At 47.1% G+C, this 20,274-nt stretch overlaps 1 protein-coding gene across 5 annotated transcripts in view; it reads left to right on the forward strand.

The window, feature by feature from the left end:
• Positions 1-19,823, forward strand: part of SYNJ2 (synaptojanin 2) — a 106,565-nt gene extending 86,742 nt beyond the window's left edge. For 2 of the 5 annotated variants that reach the window (XM_060616999.3, XM_060617003.3), the window contains 9 exons: positions 4,092-4,310; positions 4,424-4,502; positions 5,069-5,237; positions 5,676-5,849; positions 9,121-9,255; positions 10,709-10,821; positions 11,900-12,008; positions 14,446-14,597; positions 16,352-19,823. In XM_060616999.3, the coding sequence (XP_060472982.3) occupies positions 4,092-4,310; positions 4,424-4,502; positions 5,069-5,237; positions 5,676-5,849; positions 9,121-9,255; positions 10,709-10,821; positions 11,900-12,008; positions 14,446-14,597; positions 16,352-17,089 (1,888 nt within the window). In that variant the 3' untranslated portion in view covers positions 17,090-19,823. Of the gene's footprint in view, positions 1-4,091; positions 4,311-4,423; positions 4,503-5,068; positions 5,238-5,675; positions 5,850-9,120; positions 9,256-10,708; positions 10,822-11,899; positions 12,009-14,445; positions 14,598-15,012; positions 15,164-16,351 lie in introns of all 5 variants that reach the window. The other 3 variants (XM_060617002.3, XM_078447514.2, XM_060617001.3) reach the window with 3 other exon arrangements.
• Positions 19,824-20,274: the final 451 nt, after the last annotated feature.

The following is a 20,274-nucleotide window of genomic DNA, read 5'->3' on the forward strand; positions in this document are numbered from 1 at the left end:
TTGTAATTGCCGTCCAGTGTTCCACTAAATATATCCGTGGAAGTTACCCATTCACCTACTGGGGACGTGTTTTTCCTAATATCATTACAAATGGCCTTAGGGCTGGGTTTTTTTTTTTTAATTTTTTTTTTTAATGTCCGTTTATTTCTGAGAGAGCACAAGCTGGGGAGGGGCAGAGAGAGGGGGAGACAGAAGATTCAAAGCAGGCTTTGTGCTGAGAGCGCAGAACCCGATGCGGGACTCGAACCCACGAACTGTGAGATCCCAACCTGAGCCGGAGTCGGATGCTCGACAGACTGAACCACCCAGGCGCCCCATGCCGTAGGGTTTCTAAGTGTTGGATTCTGAGTTCTTAAATGCTCTGAGCACTTGGTTTGGCCATTAAGGGTGGAACACAGCAGCCGGGTCGGTCAGCTCGGTGTGCCCCGAGACCAGTCTCCTAGAACGTCTGTAAAGAGACAGAGGATGGCATTTGAGGGTGTGAATAGGAAGGGTTTGATCGTCCCACAGCTGCTACCAAACTTGCCTGTCAGTTTCGGCTTCCACAAGGAAGGAAATTAGGAGACAGAGTTGCTGGTGAAGTCAGTCAGCCGTTAAGTCTAAATCTTTAGTTATTCTAAATTCTCGAGAAACCTGTGGTTGCAAATACGTGCCCAGAAATGAGCCCCGGGAAATCTCCAGATATGGGACTTCCAGGTGTGCTAGTTCAGTGAGTGTCTTTAGAAGCAGTTCATTGAACTATATTTGCTGAGCAGGGCCCTGTATGCTAGGCCCTGTTCCTGGCACTGAGGATTAGCCGTGAACAAAACAGACAAGACCACGTTCTCATGGAATTGTCTAGTGAGGACAGACAGCTGGTAAACAAGTGTAAGTGCTGTGAAAGGAAAAATAGTAATGGCAAGAGTCAGACAAGGGGTTGGTGCTCTTTTAAACCCAGTGTTCAGGGAAGGCCTTTCAGATATGACGACCATGGAGCCAAGGCCTGAAAGACGTGAGAGTGTGAGCCATGGGGGTGTCGGGGGGAGAGCATTCCAGGGTGAGGAGCAAGGCAGCGAACGTTCAGGAATCCAGAGAATAGAGGTGGCGTAGAAAGAGTGGAGGAGGTCCTAGGAGATGGGCAAGAAACGTAGACCACGTGGAACCCCACGGGCCGCAAAAAGACGTTGGGTTTTACTCGAGCTGAGGAGTGGAGTCATCTGACGAGGTGTTGACGGGATCAGCTGAAGAGAGTCCAGTGGGGCCAGGGAAGAAGCTAATGCAGCAAGCAGGGGAAGAAACAGTGCCAGTCTTGGACCAGGTGGTCATGGGTCCCCGTGGCAAGATGTGTTTGGGTTCTAGATGGATTTGAAAGTGGCACCCACGGAGTTGGGTGGCATGTATGCGCATGGGGGACGATTTGAGGAGGACCCCAGGGTTTGGCCTGAGCAACCACAAGGATGGAGTAGCCTCCACTCAGCCGGGATGCTGGGAGGTACAGATCTGGACATAATGGTTTCAGATGCGTCTTAGGCTTTTATTGATTTTTCTAATTATAAGAGCAGAGCCTCTCCCTTATTGACAGTTAGGGGGAAACCTACATAAACAAGCAAAGCCTCCATAGTTCTGTGTCTGCAGTGGTTTGTCATGTGTTGGCTGCGTTTTCCAGGCATGTTAGAAGATTTTACACCAAAATGTTCACCTGTGTGGGGTGTATGTTCACGTGTAGACGTGCTTTTAAGTATTTAAATGCGTATAAGAACATTGGGATTATGTTAGGCAGACTTACCATTTTGCTTTCTAACTTATTACATTAATATTTTTTAATTAAACTTTTTCGCTTGAGGGCACCTGGGTGGCTCAGTTGGTTAAGTGTCCAACTTTGATTTTAGCTCAGCTCATGATCTCGCCATTGTGAGATCCAGCCCCAGGGTCAGGCTCTGCACTGACAGTGTGGAGTCTGCTTGGGATTCTCTCTCTCCCTCTCTCTCTGCCCGTTCCCCCCAACTCGTGCACTCACTCGCACTCTCTCTCGAAATAATAAACGTTGAAAAGAATATTAGGAAAAATGTAATTAAAAAAATAAACCTTTTATTTTGAGGTAACTATAGATTATAATTCCTCTGTAAGGAATAATACAGAGACCCCATGTACCCTCCTCCCAGTGCCCGCGGTGAGAAGATACTGTCGCTCTGGAGCACGGTGTCATGACCAGGATGGTGACACTGACACGGTCCAGATACAGAATGTCTCCATCACCACAGGGATGCCTCATGGCGCCTTTTTACAGACGCGCTTGTCTCCCCTGCTTGGCCCCTGTCCACCGCTGCCCTTTTTCCTCCCTTTCCATAATTTTGTTATTCCAAGTAGGTTACATAGATGGAATCAGAACAGGGAGACTGGCCTTTTCCCGCCAGCAGCGTTCTCTACAGATTCCTGCAGGCGTCCTCCTGTCAGCAGCCCCTTCACATTATCACTGGGTGCTGCCCACACTGTACCGGCACCTGCTTTCCTCAGTGATGCTTCGCTTACTGTTCATGCAGCTTCTCTGAAGAGGTCCTCTGCCTGTTTGTTTGTTTGAAGTTGTATTTATTTTGGGAGAGGAAGGAGAGAGCAGGAGAGGGGCAGAGGGAGGGAATCCCAAGCAGCCTCCACGCTGTCAGTGCGGAGCCCGACGCGGGGTTCCATCTCATGGTGGCGGGATCATGACTTGAGCCGAAATCGAGAGTCGGATACTTAACTGCCTGAGCCACCCACTTTTAGAAAACACTCACTTTGTGCATATTCCTGCGTCAGATTCTTCTCAGTCTTCTTTTTTGTTCCAAAAGCAAAAAAAAAAAAAGTCTAACAATGGTGCTGTAAATCTCGGGGATCATACTGATTATATGTCACTTTTGCAGTGTTCCCTGGTTTTAAAGGTCACCACCATATGATCTACGATTTTGTCTTATGTTTTGTTTCCTCTCGATGCTGTATTATATATATATATTTTTTTAGTAAAGTTTATTTTGAGAGAGAGTGTGCATGCGTGCATGCCAGCAGGGGAGGGGCAGTGAGAAAGGGGAGAGAGAGGATCCCAGACAGGCTCCACACTGTCAGCCCAGAGCCAGACTCAAGGCTCAAACTCACGAACCATGAGTCGATGCCATATTATAAATGTCTTCAATAAGGTTGCATGATCTTCATACCAGAGGATTTTCTACATTTTTGTGAAGAGAGTAAACCCATCCTCCATCACAATTACAATAACAGTTGCTTTGGGGCACCTGGGTGGCTCCGTCGGTTAAGCATCCGACTTCGGCTCTGGTCATGATCTCACAGTCTGTGAGTTCGAGCCCCATGTCAGGCTCTGCACTGACAGCTCAGAGCCTGGAGCCTTCTTTGGATTCTGTGTCTCCCTCTCTCTCTGCCCCTCCCCTGCTCACGCTCTCTTTCTCTCAAAAATAAACATTAAAAATAAATCTTTAAAAAACCCTAATTTTTCAAAAAGATTAATAATAACAATTACATTATTTCCTGCCAATCTGTTTTCTTGTGTGTGTCCACTAGACTTCTCCAACATCATTCTTACTAGTTGTATAAGATATTATCATACGGCTGCACCATAACCTGTTTCGCCGTCACGGAACAGTTAGATTATTTCCCCTTTTCCTTTTCCCTCCCATCAACAGTCATGATCAACCTTGTATATAAATCTTTGTCTGAATCCCTGGTCATTTTCTTAGAACAGAGTCCTAGAATTGAAATTAGTAGGTCAAAAGAGATGAACATTTTTGAGATTCTTCACATCAGTTGCCAAGTCGCCCTCCAAAAAGCTTGAATCCCTAGCAAAGGGAGAATTCTCACCTCCCACCGTCCTCGGCAGTATTGGTGAAAACCATGTAAAAAATCTTTGCTAGTGGCTGGTGCTGTTTTCTCTAAATCGCCCACAGGTAAAAATGCCAAGACAACGCTAGGATTGGGCAGAGATAGAGTCTGAAACCCTAGGACAGCACAGTGCTGTGCTGGGGCCACACTCACGGGGTGTCGATGTTCCCTGTTGACAGTGGAGCTGTGGGGACGGGAGCTGCTCAGCTCGCTAACCGGTACCTATCTTCCCTTCACGTCTAACGCAGACCCGTCCTGGCGATCGTGGAGGTGGAAGTGCAAGAAGTCGATGTGGGTGCTCGGGAAAGGGTGTTCCAGGAAGTGTCCTCTTTCCAGGGCCCCCTGGATGCTACCGTCATAGTCAACCTTCAGTCACCAACCGTAGAAGAGAAAAACGAGTTTCCTGAGGATGTGCGCACAGAACTCATGCAGACATTGGGCAATTATGGGACCATTGTTCTTGTCCGGTAAGTACTACCCTGGCTGGCACGGGGTCCCACGTGCACGTCACGTACATGCCAGCCCCGTCGAGCCGCCGCGTTGCACTTGGCATTGACTTGGCTCAACTCATTTATTCCAGGGTCAACCAAGGGCAGATGCTGGTGACTTTTGCAGACAGTCACTCAGCTCTCAGCGTCCTGGACGTGGACGGTATAAAGGTGAGTCGTGCGTGGTCAGCTGTGCCGCGGGGGCTGCTTACTCCCCAGGGTTTTCTTGTGCTTTTGCGTGGCCATGGCATCTCCTCACCGTGTCTCTAGATGTGGGCGCTGCATGAGCTAGTACTCTTCCTTCCAGTATCTATTTCTGGTGAGGGATCTGATGTCCATCCCTGGCCACTTGCAGAATTGGGGAGAAAGAGCAAGTTCTCGAGGACAGATCCCGCTGAGTCACCGGGTCTGTCTTGGCTCACACCTGCACGTGGGAGAGCATTGCAATCCTTCTCTCCACGTATTTCGGAATATGCCGTGTACAGGTGGTTTCCATTTTGGTAATATCCTGGTTTGACGTTCACATGGAATGAAAAGCCAAAGATGATAATTCCACTTTTATTTAGACCATATGTGAGCTGTGCTGATCTTCCCTGAGGTCTAGACCCTTGATTTTTCTTGGTAAAACAGGAAGGTCGGCCTGCTCCTGATGCCCGAGTTTGAGCAAGGAAAAGTTTGAAAGGAAAGAGAGTTCTGACATCTCCGTTCACTCTCGGCTGGTCGCCCTGTCCTCACAGGTGAAGGGCAGAGCAGTGAAGATCAGACCAAAGACCAAGGACTGGCTGAAGGGCTGGCAGGAGGAGATCATCCGAAAGCGGGATAGCATGGCCTCCGTGTCTCCAACCGCCAATTCCTGTTTGCTGGAGGAGAACTTTGACTTCACAAGCTTGGACTATGAGTCAGAGGGTGAGTATAGTCCCTACAAGACTTCTTTGGTGACTGTGGCGAGGCGGGCAGGCCAGACGTTCCGGCAGCCAGCATGAGATTTTCAAGACCCCCTTCTAACCCCCTGTCCGTAAAGGTTACCGAGGGTCCTTGAAGTGCAAGCGTGCTCGCCCACGTGGCAAGCTGGGCAGTGTGCGTGTCTAGGGGTGATGTGGGAACTGGTAGCTGAGACCCGCGGCCATCCCGAATTACACTGAAAACAGTGGCTTTGAGGCTGTCAGCGCCGTGGCCTCGGTCCCGTGTCCCGGTGTGAATGGAATCGGGGTCCCGTACCTGCTGACCCGGGCCTGGGGCGGGCGTCCTGATGCTGAGCCACAAGCCCGGATGTTGAAACAGACCCACTGCCGAGAGACTGTGCCAGTCACCCTAATTGTGTGCTGTGACGTTTCCTTCCCCAAGGGGACATTCTCGAAGATGACGAAGACTACTTGGTGGATGAGCTAAGTCAGCCTGTGGTCTCAGACGGCGAGACGGCAGGGGACTACCTTTCCGAAGCCCCCAGCTGCACAGCAGCGGTGCCTGCCGACACGTCGCCTGCACTCACTAAAAAGACGCGGCACCCGACCTACAAAGGTAGCTTGGCCCTGGCATTGAGTTCGTTCTTTCCCTCAGCAGCAGGGCATTGAACGATGCCACCAATCAAGTGCCCACACCCACGAAAGGGCTAAAACAAACAAACAGGTCATAGCAAGTGGTGGAAACTGGGCCCTGGGCCTGTATCCAGCTACCACCACACTGATTTTCTCTAGTGCTTTTTATTTTTATTTTATTTTATTTTATTTTATTTTATTTTATTTTATTTTATTTTATTTTACTTTACTTTTACTTTTACTTTATTTTACTTTTTACTTTACTTTATTTTACTTTACGTTACTTTATTTTATTTTACTTTACTTTATTTTACTTTATTTTATTTTACTTTATTTTATTTTATTTTACTTTACTTTATTTTACTTTACTTTATTTTACTTTACTTTATTTTACTTTACTTTATTTTACTTTATTTTATTTTACTTTATTTTATTTTACTTTATTTTATTTTATTTTACTTTACTTTTACTTTTACTTTACTTTACTTTTACTTTATTTTACTTTATTTTATTTTACTTTATTTTATTTTACTTTATTTTATTTTATTTTACTTTACTTTTACTTTTACTTTACTTTACTTTACTTTTACTTTATTTTATTTTACTTTATTTTATTTTACTTTATTTTATTTTATTTTACTTTATTTTATTTTATTTTACTTTATTTTATTTTATTTTACTTTACTTTATTTTACTTTATTTTATTTTATTTTACTTTATTTTATTTTACTTTATTTTACTTTACTTTACTTTACTTTACTTTACTTTACTTTATTATTTTTTTACAACTGGTACCCTTATAACACACCAGATTCATGTTAATTCCCGTTTCCTCTGTATGTTTAAATGGCCACAGCTCTGAACTGGTTTTACATTTGTAATTTCGTTTCTCCTCTCCAAAACTTTTCTGTTTCAATCCCGTAAGAGACATAGGCATTTCTTTTTACTGAAGTACAACTGACCGCAAAGAAAGTATAGTTGACAGATGACGTTATATTCGTTTCGGGCGAACAACATGGTGACTCAGTAATTCCGTACATTACGCAGTAGTTGCCACAGTGAGTGCAGTTACCGTCTGTCACTGTGTGTTAAAGCAATGTTATTGACTATATTCCCTATGCTATGCTTCTCATCTCTGTGACTGACTTATTTTATAAGCGGAAGTTTGTACCTCTTAATCCCCTTCACCTATTTCGCCCGTTCCCCACCCCCCACCCCCACCGCCGAGTCAATCACTGGTTTCGTAGATGTATGAGTCAGTTTCTGGGGGGTTTTCTTTTGCTGTTGTTTGTCTGTTTTGTCTTTTAGGTTCCACATATAAGTGAAATCATATGGTATTTGTCTTTCTATGTGTGATTTATTTCACTTAGCGAGATGCTCTCTAAGTCCATACGGTATCTAGGTCCTGAGTGCTGGTGTATGGTTACACTTATACAATATGTTATTGCACACTAACACGATAATTAGCATCATTCTGTCATTTTAGACTGAAGCAGAGAGGGACTGGAAGTCCTCCAGATTGAACTGCAAAGCCCTAGGTTATATAGTATAATGGCCCTTTTGAGTAAGTTTAAAAACCCTCTGGTGTTACGTGAGCTGGGAAGTAGGGTAGTTCATGCTCCAGCCTCAGACTGTCAGGAGTATCACCCACGGCCACAAGTGCCTTCTAGCTCTCGGTCACTGTACCTCCCGCACTGGAGGACCACTGTGCCCGGCGGGTCCAGGACCCTAGCAGGTGTCAGGACCCTGTAAGCTGGGACTGAGAATACAGAACGGGGTGAAAGTGAATTGAGATGCCTCCCAGGGAAGATAATTTGCCAAGAGAGGTGCAGACACCCCAAAGCCCCTTTGATTGTGCAGTAGCCCCAAAGTTGGTTAGGAGCCTGCCTGCATTGAACCATCAGAAGCTTTTAAACTTCCAGGCTGCTGAGCCCCATCAAGGAGCTGTGGCTTTGGCAGGGGTGGGCTGGGACCCTGGAAATCTGGCATCTCATCAAGCTCCCCGGGTGACTGAGCACACAGCTGGGTTTGGGGTCTGCTGCCCAATACGGAGGCAGCAGACTTTGTCCATGCATCGAGGTGGTTCTATGCACCCCACATCCGGAGGGCTCCTGCCCTGGAGCCAAAGTGGCTGAAGGGATGTGCTCTTCAGACAGGAAATGGTCCCTTTCTTCAGGGGTGGCCGTCATTTAGGAAGCCTCCCAAGGGGAGGGCATGTATGAGCATAAAGGCTTCTTTGAATGAAAAATTAGCAGAGCAGGGGAGCCTGGGTGGCTCAGTCAGTTAAGCGTCCAACTTCAGCTCAGGTCGTGATTCCACAGTTCGTGAATTCAAGCCTCGCGTTGGGCTCTGTGCTGACAGCTCAGAGCCTGGAGCCTCCTTTGGATTTTGTGTCTCCCTCTCTCTCGGCCCCTCTCCTGCTCATGCTCTGTCTCTGTCTCTCAAAAATAAACAAACATTTAAAAAATTAAAAAAAAAATTAGAGCAGCATGGCGCCTTGTGGGCATCGAGAAGGCATGTCCTCAACGCTGTGGGTGATCAGACATTCCCATTAGAAGGAGAAACCCTGCTTCTCCCCAGCACCAACCTCAAACAGCCATGAGTTTGAGCTGTTGGAAATGTGAGGGGTGGAATGTCTAGGCCAAAATGAAGTTAACTGGGCTGTGTTGTAGTGTGGGAAAAAAGATCTGAAAGTGTCCTGAACTTATGTGTAATAAATATATATGTAATGAAACCAAAGCAGTCACCTCCTCACGCCCCTCCTAGTCTTCAAAGGTTATTTGCAGGACAAGCCAGGAGGGTGAACGCCTGTGAGGTAGCTGGCGGCGGGCTATGGGACTTGGAACATGAGGGGTGAGCGGGGATTCTCCGTACGAGGAGCTTGTCACGGGATGGCAGAGAGCGTGGTCAGCTTCCCAAACAGCTGTCCTGTGTTCGAGTGAGGAATTAAAACCGAGGGGCTCTGGTCTTCCGATGGTCTCGTCTACTCTGTGTGAGAGCCTCCTTTGTTTTTTCAGAAGGAAACACACCTACACTTGGAAATATTTCCGTGTCCCTCACGTCTGGACGAGAAGTCTTGTCCACGGTTCCTATCTCATGTTCCACGCAGGCATTGGGTGGCCCTCCCTCCCCCGCCCCTCGCGCCAGCAGAGAGGGGTCCCCTGTCCTCGGGAGGCCCTCCTGCACAATCAGCTCGGCACAGACCCGAGTCTGAGCCCCGACTCCCCTCACCCGCATTCCGCCGTGTCCTCCAGATGATGCTGACCTGGCGGAGCTCACGCAGGAGCTGGAAGCAGTCGGGGATTTCCGCCACCGTTCTCCAAGCAGGTCTCTGTCAGTTCCCACTAGGCCTCGGCCACCTCACCCACCGCAGAGACCCCCCCCTCCAAGTAAGACTTTGCTGCTTTCGGCTTACACCGTGCCTGCTGGGAATAACCGCCTGTGGCCTGCTACTCAGCACCTCCCTCTGAGTCCGCTGCTGCCTCACCCGGGTCCCCAGCGCCTTCCCCGCCTCAGGCTCCTCTCTGTCTTCGTATCAGAGATGGTCGTGTTTCTCGTGGGAAACTATGTGAAGCTTTGACAAAGCTGTTCACTCTCCCGTAGCTGCGGTTCGCTTTAAGGCGCTTTCTGTTTGAGACAGTAGAGAATGGAAAGTTGAGGCGACCGCTGAGCGAGGACCTTCCAGCACCTTCCTCCCCACTCCTGCAGAAGCGGCCTTCTGTCCGTGCCTGCTGCCCGCCCTCTCCCTGCTTCCCAGGGTTCCAGTAAGCCCAGACGCCCAACACTCCAGGCGACCTCAGGGCCGCCTCAAACCGGGCGTCCTGTCTTCTGCAGGCCAAGGCCTGTGGCCTCCAGCATCCGGCCACCTGAGGACAGGCCCTTCCCCGTGAGCCCGAGGAAAGTGCCCCTCTTCCTGCTCCCCCAGAACCAGTGCTTGGCCCTCAAGCTTTTCCTCAACAACCTGCAAAGATATTTGTGGTGTGCTTTTGAGCACCTTCTGTTTTACCTCTACTGTTTACTTCTCTCCTCACCCCAAACGTGTCACAGTCAGACACAGGGATTTTCCTCAGGCTTTACTTCCCATTTAGGTTTACCTTGGCTTACGTCACAAGAGTAATGGATGGTGAGCCAGAAGCACATGACTTTTTATGTGTATTCTTTACTTTTCTGAGTTAACACTCAGAGAATAAAATACTAAATAAATAAAATTTAGGTCATATTGTGGAAATTTTACCAAAATAGATAAATACAGAACTTTTAAAAATTCACTTGGCTGTCTACAGATAACAATTGTTAATCACAACATTTCCATTTTTTTTCCTAAATATATGTATCTACACCTACATACAGTTATTTATTTTTTACAAAATTGGCGGCCATTTTTTTGTCTTTCGTCTAATGTCTATGTCATTGAACATTCTAAAACATGATTTCTGAATGACCATAAGTGTAATTTAATGCATTTATTCCTCTGCTTTGGTTTTTTGTTTTTGGTTTTTAGATTTTTGTCCACAAACCACTTTTAAAACTGAGTCCTAATAACTGCAGTGTGTTTTAAACCACTTAAAAATGAATTGGCTTTTATATCAGATTTGAATCCCCCCCCCCCCAGGATGTTAGATTAAAATTTGTGTTCAAATAATATTTCTCCAGAGAATAGTCACAAACTGCTTGAGAATCAAAGGAGAAAGTTAGTATCGACTCTGCGAATGCCCACCAGCCCCCCGGGCTCGGACCCTACGAACGTGTGTGGTTGGCCCGGCTCCCAGCTAGCTGGGACATGGCTCCAAAGCAGCCAGTGACCTCACTGAGATGGGGACTCTGCCTTGTTGGTTTTCACAGCTGGTTTGATGGTGAAAAAGTCGGCTTCGGACGTGTCCATCTCCTCTGGCACCCACGGGCAGTACTCGATTTTGCAGACGGCAAAACTTCTGCCAGGAGCGCCCCAGCACGCAGTGAGTTCTTTCAGGTTCTGCTCAAAGCAAAGTGGGCCAGCGTTCCAAACCCCAGGGGTCTGCCCCGTGGCTCGCCTCCAGCCCCTGAGATCAGGCAGGATCACCTCTTCAGTGAATATATAGACTAATATCTCTTTACCCTCTGCCTGACAGCTCTTTCCCAAACCCATAGTTTAGGTCTTTTATAGGGTTTTCATATGGTTGTAAGAGGGTTAGAGAGAAAATCACGTTTGACGAAAAAAAAAATCCCACGTGTCCCTGTGTGGTGGGACTGTTTCCAGACCCCTCTGCTTCTCTCCCTTCCGAGGCTTGACTTGGACCTTGGTGTGTGTAGACAAGTGCTTGATGGAAGGCAAAATAGGAGAAATTCTGATCAGTTGTCTTGAGAGAAGAGGTAATGGGGCCTCAATTTCGCAGTAAGGGAATGCTAGTGATAACAACAGGGAGGATTGTAGAGGTAGAAAGTTCCAGAAGATGGCAGTGAGCTGCGTAGGAAGACAGTAGGTGGAGGTCAGAGGAATAGAGCACGGGAGGTGAAGCCGGGGTGCCGGGTGGAGGCAGGCTGTCCCAGGGGGGTGCGGCGGCTGGGCCAGATGTCCCGTGTGACGGCAGGGGAGGGAACGAACAGCTAGGCCTCAGCAGTTGATGGTAGTGAAGGCAGGCCATCAGTGGCAACCCAGAGGTTTGGGTGAAGAGGCAGAAAGGGCACTTTTGAGAAAACGTGGAAGGTGTGTCAAGAATTGTGCTGAGCTGCCAAAAAAGTGGCCTCTGATGATGCTTTCTGGCTTTTACCTGGTTAACAAAGCAGACGGTGGTTAGGCCGCATTGCCAAGACCTGTAACCATCCGGCTGGGGACAGGAGGTCAGGTCTCAGTATTACTGCATTCGTCTCAGAGTACTCCGGGGGGACAGAGGCTTGAGGGATGCGGTCTGGATCGGAGTTTGCGTCTTAACCACCATCTGACGGAGCCCCTTGCATCACACGCTTGTGAACAGATCAGCAGGCAGGGATCAGACCAGGTGAGTCTGTTTGCCTGCCTGTGTTAACATTGCTTTTCTTCTTGACTCTGTCCTGAAGCCCAAAGCCAGGACGGGGATAAGTAAACCCTACAATGTCAAGCAGATCAAAACTACCAATGCCCAGGAGGCAGAAGCAGCCATCCGATGTCTCCTGGAAGCGAGAGGGGGTGAGTGGTCCGCTGGGGTTCTGCTTCTGGTCTTTTCTTTGCCTCTTCCTACTAGAAGGGACCTAGAAGAGAAAGTAACTTTCTTCTTTCTGGAGGCAGTATTAAATGGAAACACCCTTTAGCAACATTTGATAAAACTGAACTGCTAAATTTTACTATTCGTTTAAAATTACCTATTTATTTACTTTGGGAAAGAGAGCACACGTGTGTGGGAGGGGCAGAGGGAGAGAGGAAGAGAGAGAATCCCAAGCAAGCTCCGTGCTATCAGCACGGAGCCCGATGCAGGGCTCAAACCCACGAACCGTGAGATCGTGACCTGAGCTGAAATCAAGAGTCAGACCCTTAACTAACTGAGCTCTCAGTTGCCCCTAAAAATAGATACTTAAAATTCAGTAAGTATATAGAAATAAGCCCAGGATTATTAAGAAGCACTTTAAAGGAGAGACTGAAATAAACAAAGAATTTTAAAAAAGGATAATGCTCCAGGCACTAATTCATTCCACTGGCTCCATAAAAAAAGGATAGTTAGGGACACGTCCCTATTTCAGGCCTAAAACCTACTTTTCAAATCACTAGCGAGTATAGATTATTTACTGTCTGGCAGGGACCTTTTCGCCAAACTGCCTGTTAATTTTTTGGTGCTGTTATTTCCCTTGAAGCCCATGTTAATCATATTTTAACTTGGGATCCCCACCATGCATTCAAAATTGCTGGTACTAACATTTTTTGTTTTGGGGAGGGGAGATCATGCCCTCTGGAAAGCGGTACCCAGTCTAGCTGTCTGTTTGCTTTTAGTCAGGATATGTACCTTACTTGGAATCCCAAGTAACATTTAAGGGGGCATGAATTAAGAGGTCAAGAAACGTTGTAGAATAACTATCATGAGTGGTTTCTTTTTTGTGAAAAAAAAAAAAAAAGGAATAAAATTATGGGGCACCTGGTGGCTCAGTCAGTTGCATGTCCCTCTTGGTTTCGGCTCAGGTCATGATCCCAGGGTCATGGGATCGGGCCCATGTCAGGCTCTGCACTGAGCATGGAGGCTGCTTGGGATTGTCTCTGTCTCCTTCTGCCCTCTCCCCTGCTGGTGTTTTCTCTCTCTCTCTCAAGTAACAATAATAATAATAAATAATTGTACAGATGTAGCCAACCACCCACATGACCATCAACTGATGAGTGGGTAAGATGTAGTGTAACCATATAGTGGAATATTATTCAGCCTTAAAAAGCACTCATACAGGGGTGCCTGGGTGGCTCAGTCGGTTGGGTGGCCGACCAGCTCAGGTCATGATCTTGCAGTCTGTGGGTTCGAGCCGCGCGTCGGGCTCCACGCTGACAGCTTGGAGCCTGGAGCCTGCTTCGAATTCTGTGTCTCCCTCTCTCTCTGCCCCTTCCCCATTCGCACTCTGTCTCTCTCTTTCTTTCAAAAATGAATAAATGTTAAAAAAAATTGTAGAAAAAAGCACTCATATATATGCTTTATCATGGGTACATCTTAACAATATTATGCTGAGGGAAAGAAGCTAAACACAAAAGGCTTTATATTGTATGAATCCATTTATACAAAGTGTCCAGAATAGGCAAATCTACTCAGACAGAAACATACTAGTTGTTTCCAGGGGCTGGGAGGGGAGAATGGGGGTGGGGGGTAACTGCTAATGGGGACAGGGTTCCTTTTTGCGGTAATGAGAATGTTCTGGAAAGATAGTGGTGGTAGTTGTACAATTCTAGGAATATACTTAAAAAACCACTAAACTGTGTTCTTAAAAAGGATGAATTTCATGGCATGTGAATTATATCTCAGTAAAGCTACTTTTTTTTAATATTTTTTTGTTTTTTTGTTTTGTTTTGAGAGAGAGGAAGGGGCAGAGAGAGAGGGAGACAGAGGATCCGAAGTAGGCTCTGTGCTGAGAGCAGAGCCCAGTGCAGGGCTCGAACCCACGAACTGTGAGATCATGACCTGAGCTGAAGTTGGATGCTTAACTGACCGAGCCACCTGGGCACCCCAATAAAGCTTTTTAAAGAAGTTTTATGAATGTGGCGGTTAGGAGAGGTTTGAGGCTCGAAATCTACCCAGGAGCCCAACTTGACATTTCCTTGGTCGTGGGCCCTGCAGAGATTTTGAGAAGTTTCAGATTACCTCCCCTGAGAGAAACACACGTACACATAAAACTTTGTGTATAATGCCTGGGCCTCACTGATCCCCCCCATGAAGACCAATCCGTGTCGAGAAGGTGAACATGAGAAGCTGGGGGCTAAACCTAGCTGGTTGGTCCTGACGTCCCCCCAAAGATTTTGCCGTGGTTGTTTTTAGAACAAAAAGGAAAGACATCACCTGAGTAAATTAGCATTAGCGTGTAGCAGACCGTCTGACTATTAAATCATGCCGCGCACTGCCCTGTCCTGCCCACGTCACCATCCATACGACCGTATGTTTCAGGCATCCCAGGAGAAGCCGTAAATGCCACAGCCCTGAGGAACCAAGGGACTTCCAAACCAGAGCCCCCAGTAGCGGTGGCCCCGCTCCTGCCCCGTCGGCCTGCACCCAGGGTTCCTGCCATCAAGAAGCCAACCTTGAGGAGGACCGGAAAGGTAAGCACCCGGAGCGAAGTCCCTTACTCCCGCGTAGCTCCAGCGTCTGCTTAGAGGATTCCCAGACACGGCCGCGTCCGTGAGAAACTGCTTGGCCGTCGCTTCCTCCTTCATATCCCCGCCGCGTCGTTGGCCCTAACTGAGCCGAAAAGCCAGGAATCTGTCACTGCCATGGAGCAGCTTGGAGGTGTCGCGCTTCCCAAACGTTCCGTCTGAGCCCCCAGATGGAGCCGCCGTGGGATGCGCTTCTCCACGCGCTGCTGTGTTTCCCGCTCGTGTATATCTGGTCGCACACGTACACACGTGATTTGCGCCAGAAAACCGACAGCGGGTTCCTGGATTAGCGGTGTCGACGAGCTCGTGGGCGGCTCGGACGCCGGGGCTTCGACGGCTTCTCTTGCCACTTTTCTTGCAGATTGTTTTTTGCTCTCGCTCTCAAGCTTCTCAGCCTCGCTTGCTGCTTCAAAGACATGAGTTTGTCAGGACAGTCGCAGCCCAAAGACTGGCACCCGTAGAGACATCTGGATCTTCCGTTTGATCCCAGTGTTCTAGTAACGGGACCCTCGGTAATCCCTTGGCCGGTCATTACAGGGTGACCGCTGCTTTTCCACCTGTGGAAAGTGTGCGTTGTGGCTTTGACGCCTGCTCTGTGTGTCCAGCATCTGTCTGCCTCTCCATTTGCGAGTCACACGTGTCCATCTGACGGGCCTCCTTAGGGAGCAGACCTCTTTCCTCCTCCTCCTTTCCCCTGTCCCTGTTCTGTCTTGTCTCTGGGGAGCCAGGGCAGAAATGGATTCATTTTCTCAGGCCACTGCACAGGGCTTACAGTAAAAGGCTGGTGGAGAAGGGGTGGTTTTTGCAGTTTGTTTTCTAGAGAGCCAGAGGACGTGCTGATGCTGACGGTACAAACGGCCCCCCAGCAGTACGGAAGCTTCCTTTGGCTGCGTGCGGTTCTGCGATCGTTTTGAATTGGGGCCAAGGAAGTGACACTCCCGTGCGAAAATTGCCATCTTCCGTATTTAAAAATCAAAGGCTTGGGGCGCCTGGGTGGCTCAGTCGGTTAAGCGTCCGACTTCGGCTCAGGTCATGATCTCACGGCTCATGAGTTCGAGCCCCGCGTCGGGCTCTGTCCTGACAGCTCAGACCCTGGAGCCGGTTTCAGATTCTGTGTCTGCCTCTCTCTCTCTGACCCTCCCCCGTTCATGCTCTGTCTCTCTCTGTCGCAAAAATAAATAAACGTTAAAAAAAAAAAATTTAAAAATCAAAGGCTTAAGGAGCAAGCCGATCCATTAGCCTTTCGGTGAGCTGCACACTATAAGGGAGGTTCCTTCAGCCTAGCATGGTACACACTGAATTTTCAAAGCCGTGGCCTCAGAAAAGATCGGGTTTTTTTTTTGTTTTTTGGGTTTTTTTTTTTGGAGGTTTGCTTTTAATCAAGGAAGAGCATAACCCCGTTTCTAAAGTAACAGGAAAAAAAACCCAAAAAACTTGTGTCAAAATAGTCACCGTGTGGCCCTGGTGTTAAAGCTTCCACTCCTATTTTGTTGGACCTCCTGGTACTTCATACGTGTTTCTCCTGTGCCATTTTGTATCTGGTTACATTTGCGCATCCCGGACATTCTCAAATCTTGAATTTGCTGGAATGTCATCTCGGCCCCATCCCTGCTCCCCTGCAGACAGCGTCTGGGTGCTGATGCCTGCTCCCCCAGCATGGCCTCTCACTGACTTATACTCTCTGTCCTGCCTTTTCTCAGCCTGAGTCACCGGAAGAACAGTGTGGGCAACAGTCTGTCCATTTCACAATCGGGCCCCCAGAGACCAGCCTTGAAACCCCTCCTCTAGCAGCCGTCCCTCCTGTTCCCAAACCGAGAACACTTCAGCCCAGGAAGGGGACTGACAGGAAGGCAAGTGGGGGGAAGCCGGTGCCCAACGACGCCCCTCCTGCGGCCGGAGCCACCCCGCCACCCCCTCTGGAGGTGCTGTCCCCCGCGCCGCAGGCGCCCCCGAGGAGGAAGAAGTCCGCCCCCGCAGCCTTCCACCTGCAGGTGCTGCAGAGCAACAGCCAGCTTCTCCAGAGCCTCACCTGTAGCAGCAGCGACTGTCCCCCCGCGCCCCGGCCTGACCAGGGCGTGCTCTTTCCACAACCGGCTCGTCCTGGCCCCTTGTCTGCTGCTGGTGCCCAAGCGGATGGTACCAAGGAGACACGGCCAGAGGCGGCCTCCCTTCTTGGTGATTACCAGGATCCTTTCTGGAACCTGCTCCACGACACTCACCTGTTGAAGAATGCCTGGCTTTCCAAGAACTCGGACCCACTGGACCCCGGGACTGGGAGCCTTGGAAGAGCACACACAGCCTCGCTGCAAATCAGCGCCTCAGCGGCCGACGACCTGCCACCGGAGCACGGGCCGAACGACTTGGGTCACTGGATGACAATCAGTGACAAGGACAAGAGGACCGTGCTGCAGGTGTTTGACCCGCTGGCAGAAACATGAGCAGGAGGCATGGACCACAGCTCTTTCCGAGAACGTGTGCCTTCTTCCCTCTGGCATCTCTTTCCAGGGCACAGCCCCCCACCTTGGCCTCACCCTCCCGGGTCAAAAGAGACCTCTATTTAAAGGCACACTGACAACACGGTTGTCCTTCTGTCACTCTCGTGTCTCTTATTCAATAAGATAATTATTCAGCCACCAAGATACGTTTTATTCCAGACGTGTGCATTTTAGTTTCCTAGAATCTGGTTAGAGTCAGCGTGTAGACTTGAGGAAAGAGAATCTAGCTGATAATGTCCGAGAGTCTCTCTCTCATTGGATTTTAAATGGTTTTTCAATTTATGTGTGTATGTGGGTTTTTTAAATTTTTGTTTGTATCTTACAGATATTGGGAATAACTTTACGGTGAACCACCTGAAGGTTGATCCATAAAACTAAAAGGTGTCTGGGACCATTAAGAGCTATATACCTGGCCTGCTGATACGAGGTTACAAAAAATAGTAAAAGTTGGAAGCCCCCAATAGAGCAACCAAATGAGTATACATTCCTGTGAGCCCTTGTGTTTACTTATATACGTGTAGACTGACCCTGATCACGTGAGAAATGGTGTCCCACACGGTTTTGGGTCTGAAGTATATCCCATTTGCTGAACCTGAGCTGAAGCCGGCTGCAGACTCCTTCCCGCATCATGTCTTGGATAGTGCCTGCCCCATAAAGTGCTACAGTCTTGAGCCCACGTGTACTAAACTGGTTTTTATACACTGACTCTTCCCTATGAGAGAAAACCTCGCGGCCTCTTTCTCCTCTTACATTCCATACCAAGTAAAAGCACAAACCGTGAAAACCCATACCGGCACATGACATTGGTCCTCATTGTTGTATTATGAAGAATATTTATTTTAGCCTGTGCCTCCCTATATAAGAAACCCCAGGGCAGCATTTTTGGGTTTGCTTAGCTATCTGTTTATTAGGCTTATTGTTTTTGTCTATACATTTTTCTATACATTTGCAACACCACTTCTTGCCCTAGTCCATCATTTAGAAAGGTATCACCTAAATATTAGTTTACATTTTAAGAATAAGGTTATAAGGTGTAGAATCCGTTTGGAGAGGATACCGTATTTTCGGTAACAAGAAATTCACTGGTGAAATCTTACTGTGCCACATACCGTATTTAGGAGTTTTTAAGGCCCTAGAGTCCTACAGCAGTGATTCTGTGTTATCCCTAACGTGACCGGAGAATTCCTGCACTAAATGCTAACGGTTAGGATGGTGATAATCATCCTGCCTGGGGGGTAACCACTCTGTTTTTACCTCTAGGGTTTCAGAATTATTTCTCATTGCCACTATCCGGATACACTGCAGGTTATTTAAATTTGGCGCTCAAAACAAAAAGAAAACCACCACATTCATCGCATTTCATCTGAAAACCGATTAGAGAAAAAGGTATTAGTGACCCACAGAGATAAACTGAGAGTCTATGTGATTGACCAGTGGTAAAAGATGATGTTTCTGGCCTTAGCTGACGAGGACGTTTTCTGTAGTAAGTACTTCATATCCCGTTACGTCTCGTAAACACAAGTAAACAACATCATTCTTGAAGAGTTAGGGGGAGAAGGAACACAAGATCGGTAAGCGTCCCGGAGAAGTGAAACGATTTGCCGGGATCCACTTTGCTACTGAGGGTACGATTGGGAACGGAATCAAAGATTTCTTAATTCAAATGTTCTTTCCTCTGTCGCCTCTTTTTCCCATCAAAAAGGAGGTGAATTTGAAAGCAGGTATGTGTATCACAGCAGTGACTTGCAGTGATGGAAATAGGCCTAATTTTAAGGTTTCTTCTTCTAGAGGCAAGTAGCCATAAGTGGGACAGAGAACAGAATTTTAATTAAGAAAGGTGCTCATCACGCTGGTGGCTCGTAAGAGTCTGACATTAACTAGTAACACAGAATTATGTTGACCTCAGGAGGCGCAGGTCACAAGAAAAATTATCAGTAGTTTAACATAAAGAATTGAACAAACATTATGTGGTAAGAGGTGTTCAAATTTGGTGAACAACGTAGACTGAATTTTGAGGTGATCATATAGGTAAGGTTCACACACCAATGTTCTCTTTAAAAAAAGGACAATTGGAATTGCCTTATTTATTTTTTAAATCAGTGCTTTGATAGTTTGTAGGTTCCCTAGGCTCACAGCAGAGTTGGTTGAATAATCTGGACAATGAGCAGCTGCCATCCTGGGGATTTCATCCTGTGGGTTTTTTATTTTTGGTCTTTCTCTGCTCCCATACAGGCCGTGCAGTTTCTTTCATTACTACTCTGTAAGACGGTCCAGTTCACTGCAGAGGATTTGAAGCACAGAACTTTATAATTCAATATTGTCTCTGTGACCCCAACATTATATTCCCTTTTCTAATGTAATTTTCTCCAACATCTTGCCTGATTTTAAAGTTTGTTCCAGTAAGTGACTGAAATTAGGACATCTGCCCAAGCAATTCCTGTAAAAGTTTAAAGTTGTTGAAATTCAAGATACAATAAAATTTTCCTGATACGTAGAAGTACAAACAAAGTAATGCATTAAAACATTCACTTTGTAATGAAGCAATTTTCTCAGAAAGCTGCAAAAATTATTTATTGGGTGACTAGTGATTAATAAAAACCCTGTAATGTTTATTTGAAGTGATAATTTGTACTGCAATTGTAAAAATGCCTATTAAATATTTTGTTTTGTTTTTTAATTTGGCTTGTTTCTTTGCAGGTGTGGAGAGAACTATGGGATATTTTCTTTGGCTAGCCTTCTATTCTGGATGAAATGTGATTACTGGTTATTCTTCTGAGTTTGGGTCTTGGTGCCTTTTTCAACCATCACATTACGTTGAAAAAACCTCAAATTCATAATATGGTTAAGAATTTATGACTTGAATGTTGCCAGCAGGGACCACTGCAATAATATATGTAATAACCTCATGCTACATTATCTGTAAGACTTGAGAGATACAAGAATTCTCTTCTTATAGGATTTCATAACAGCTTCCAAAACCTTAGACTGCTAGGTTGATGTGAGTACATTATTGTGTGGAAGCAGGAAAAAGGGAGCAAACTATGTTCTGTCCAGGTTTGTTCTTAGCTAATTACCATACTAAACATAAATGTTTTCAGATGATTGTCATGAACAGAAAAATACTGACC

This window comes from Panthera onca, chromosome B2, assembly GCF_046562875.1.
Source record: "Panthera onca isolate mPanOnc1 chromosome B2, mPanOnc1 haplotype 2, whole genome shotgun sequence".
Lineage (NCBI taxonomy): Eukaryota > Metazoa > Chordata > Mammalia > Carnivora > Felidae > Panthera > Panthera onca.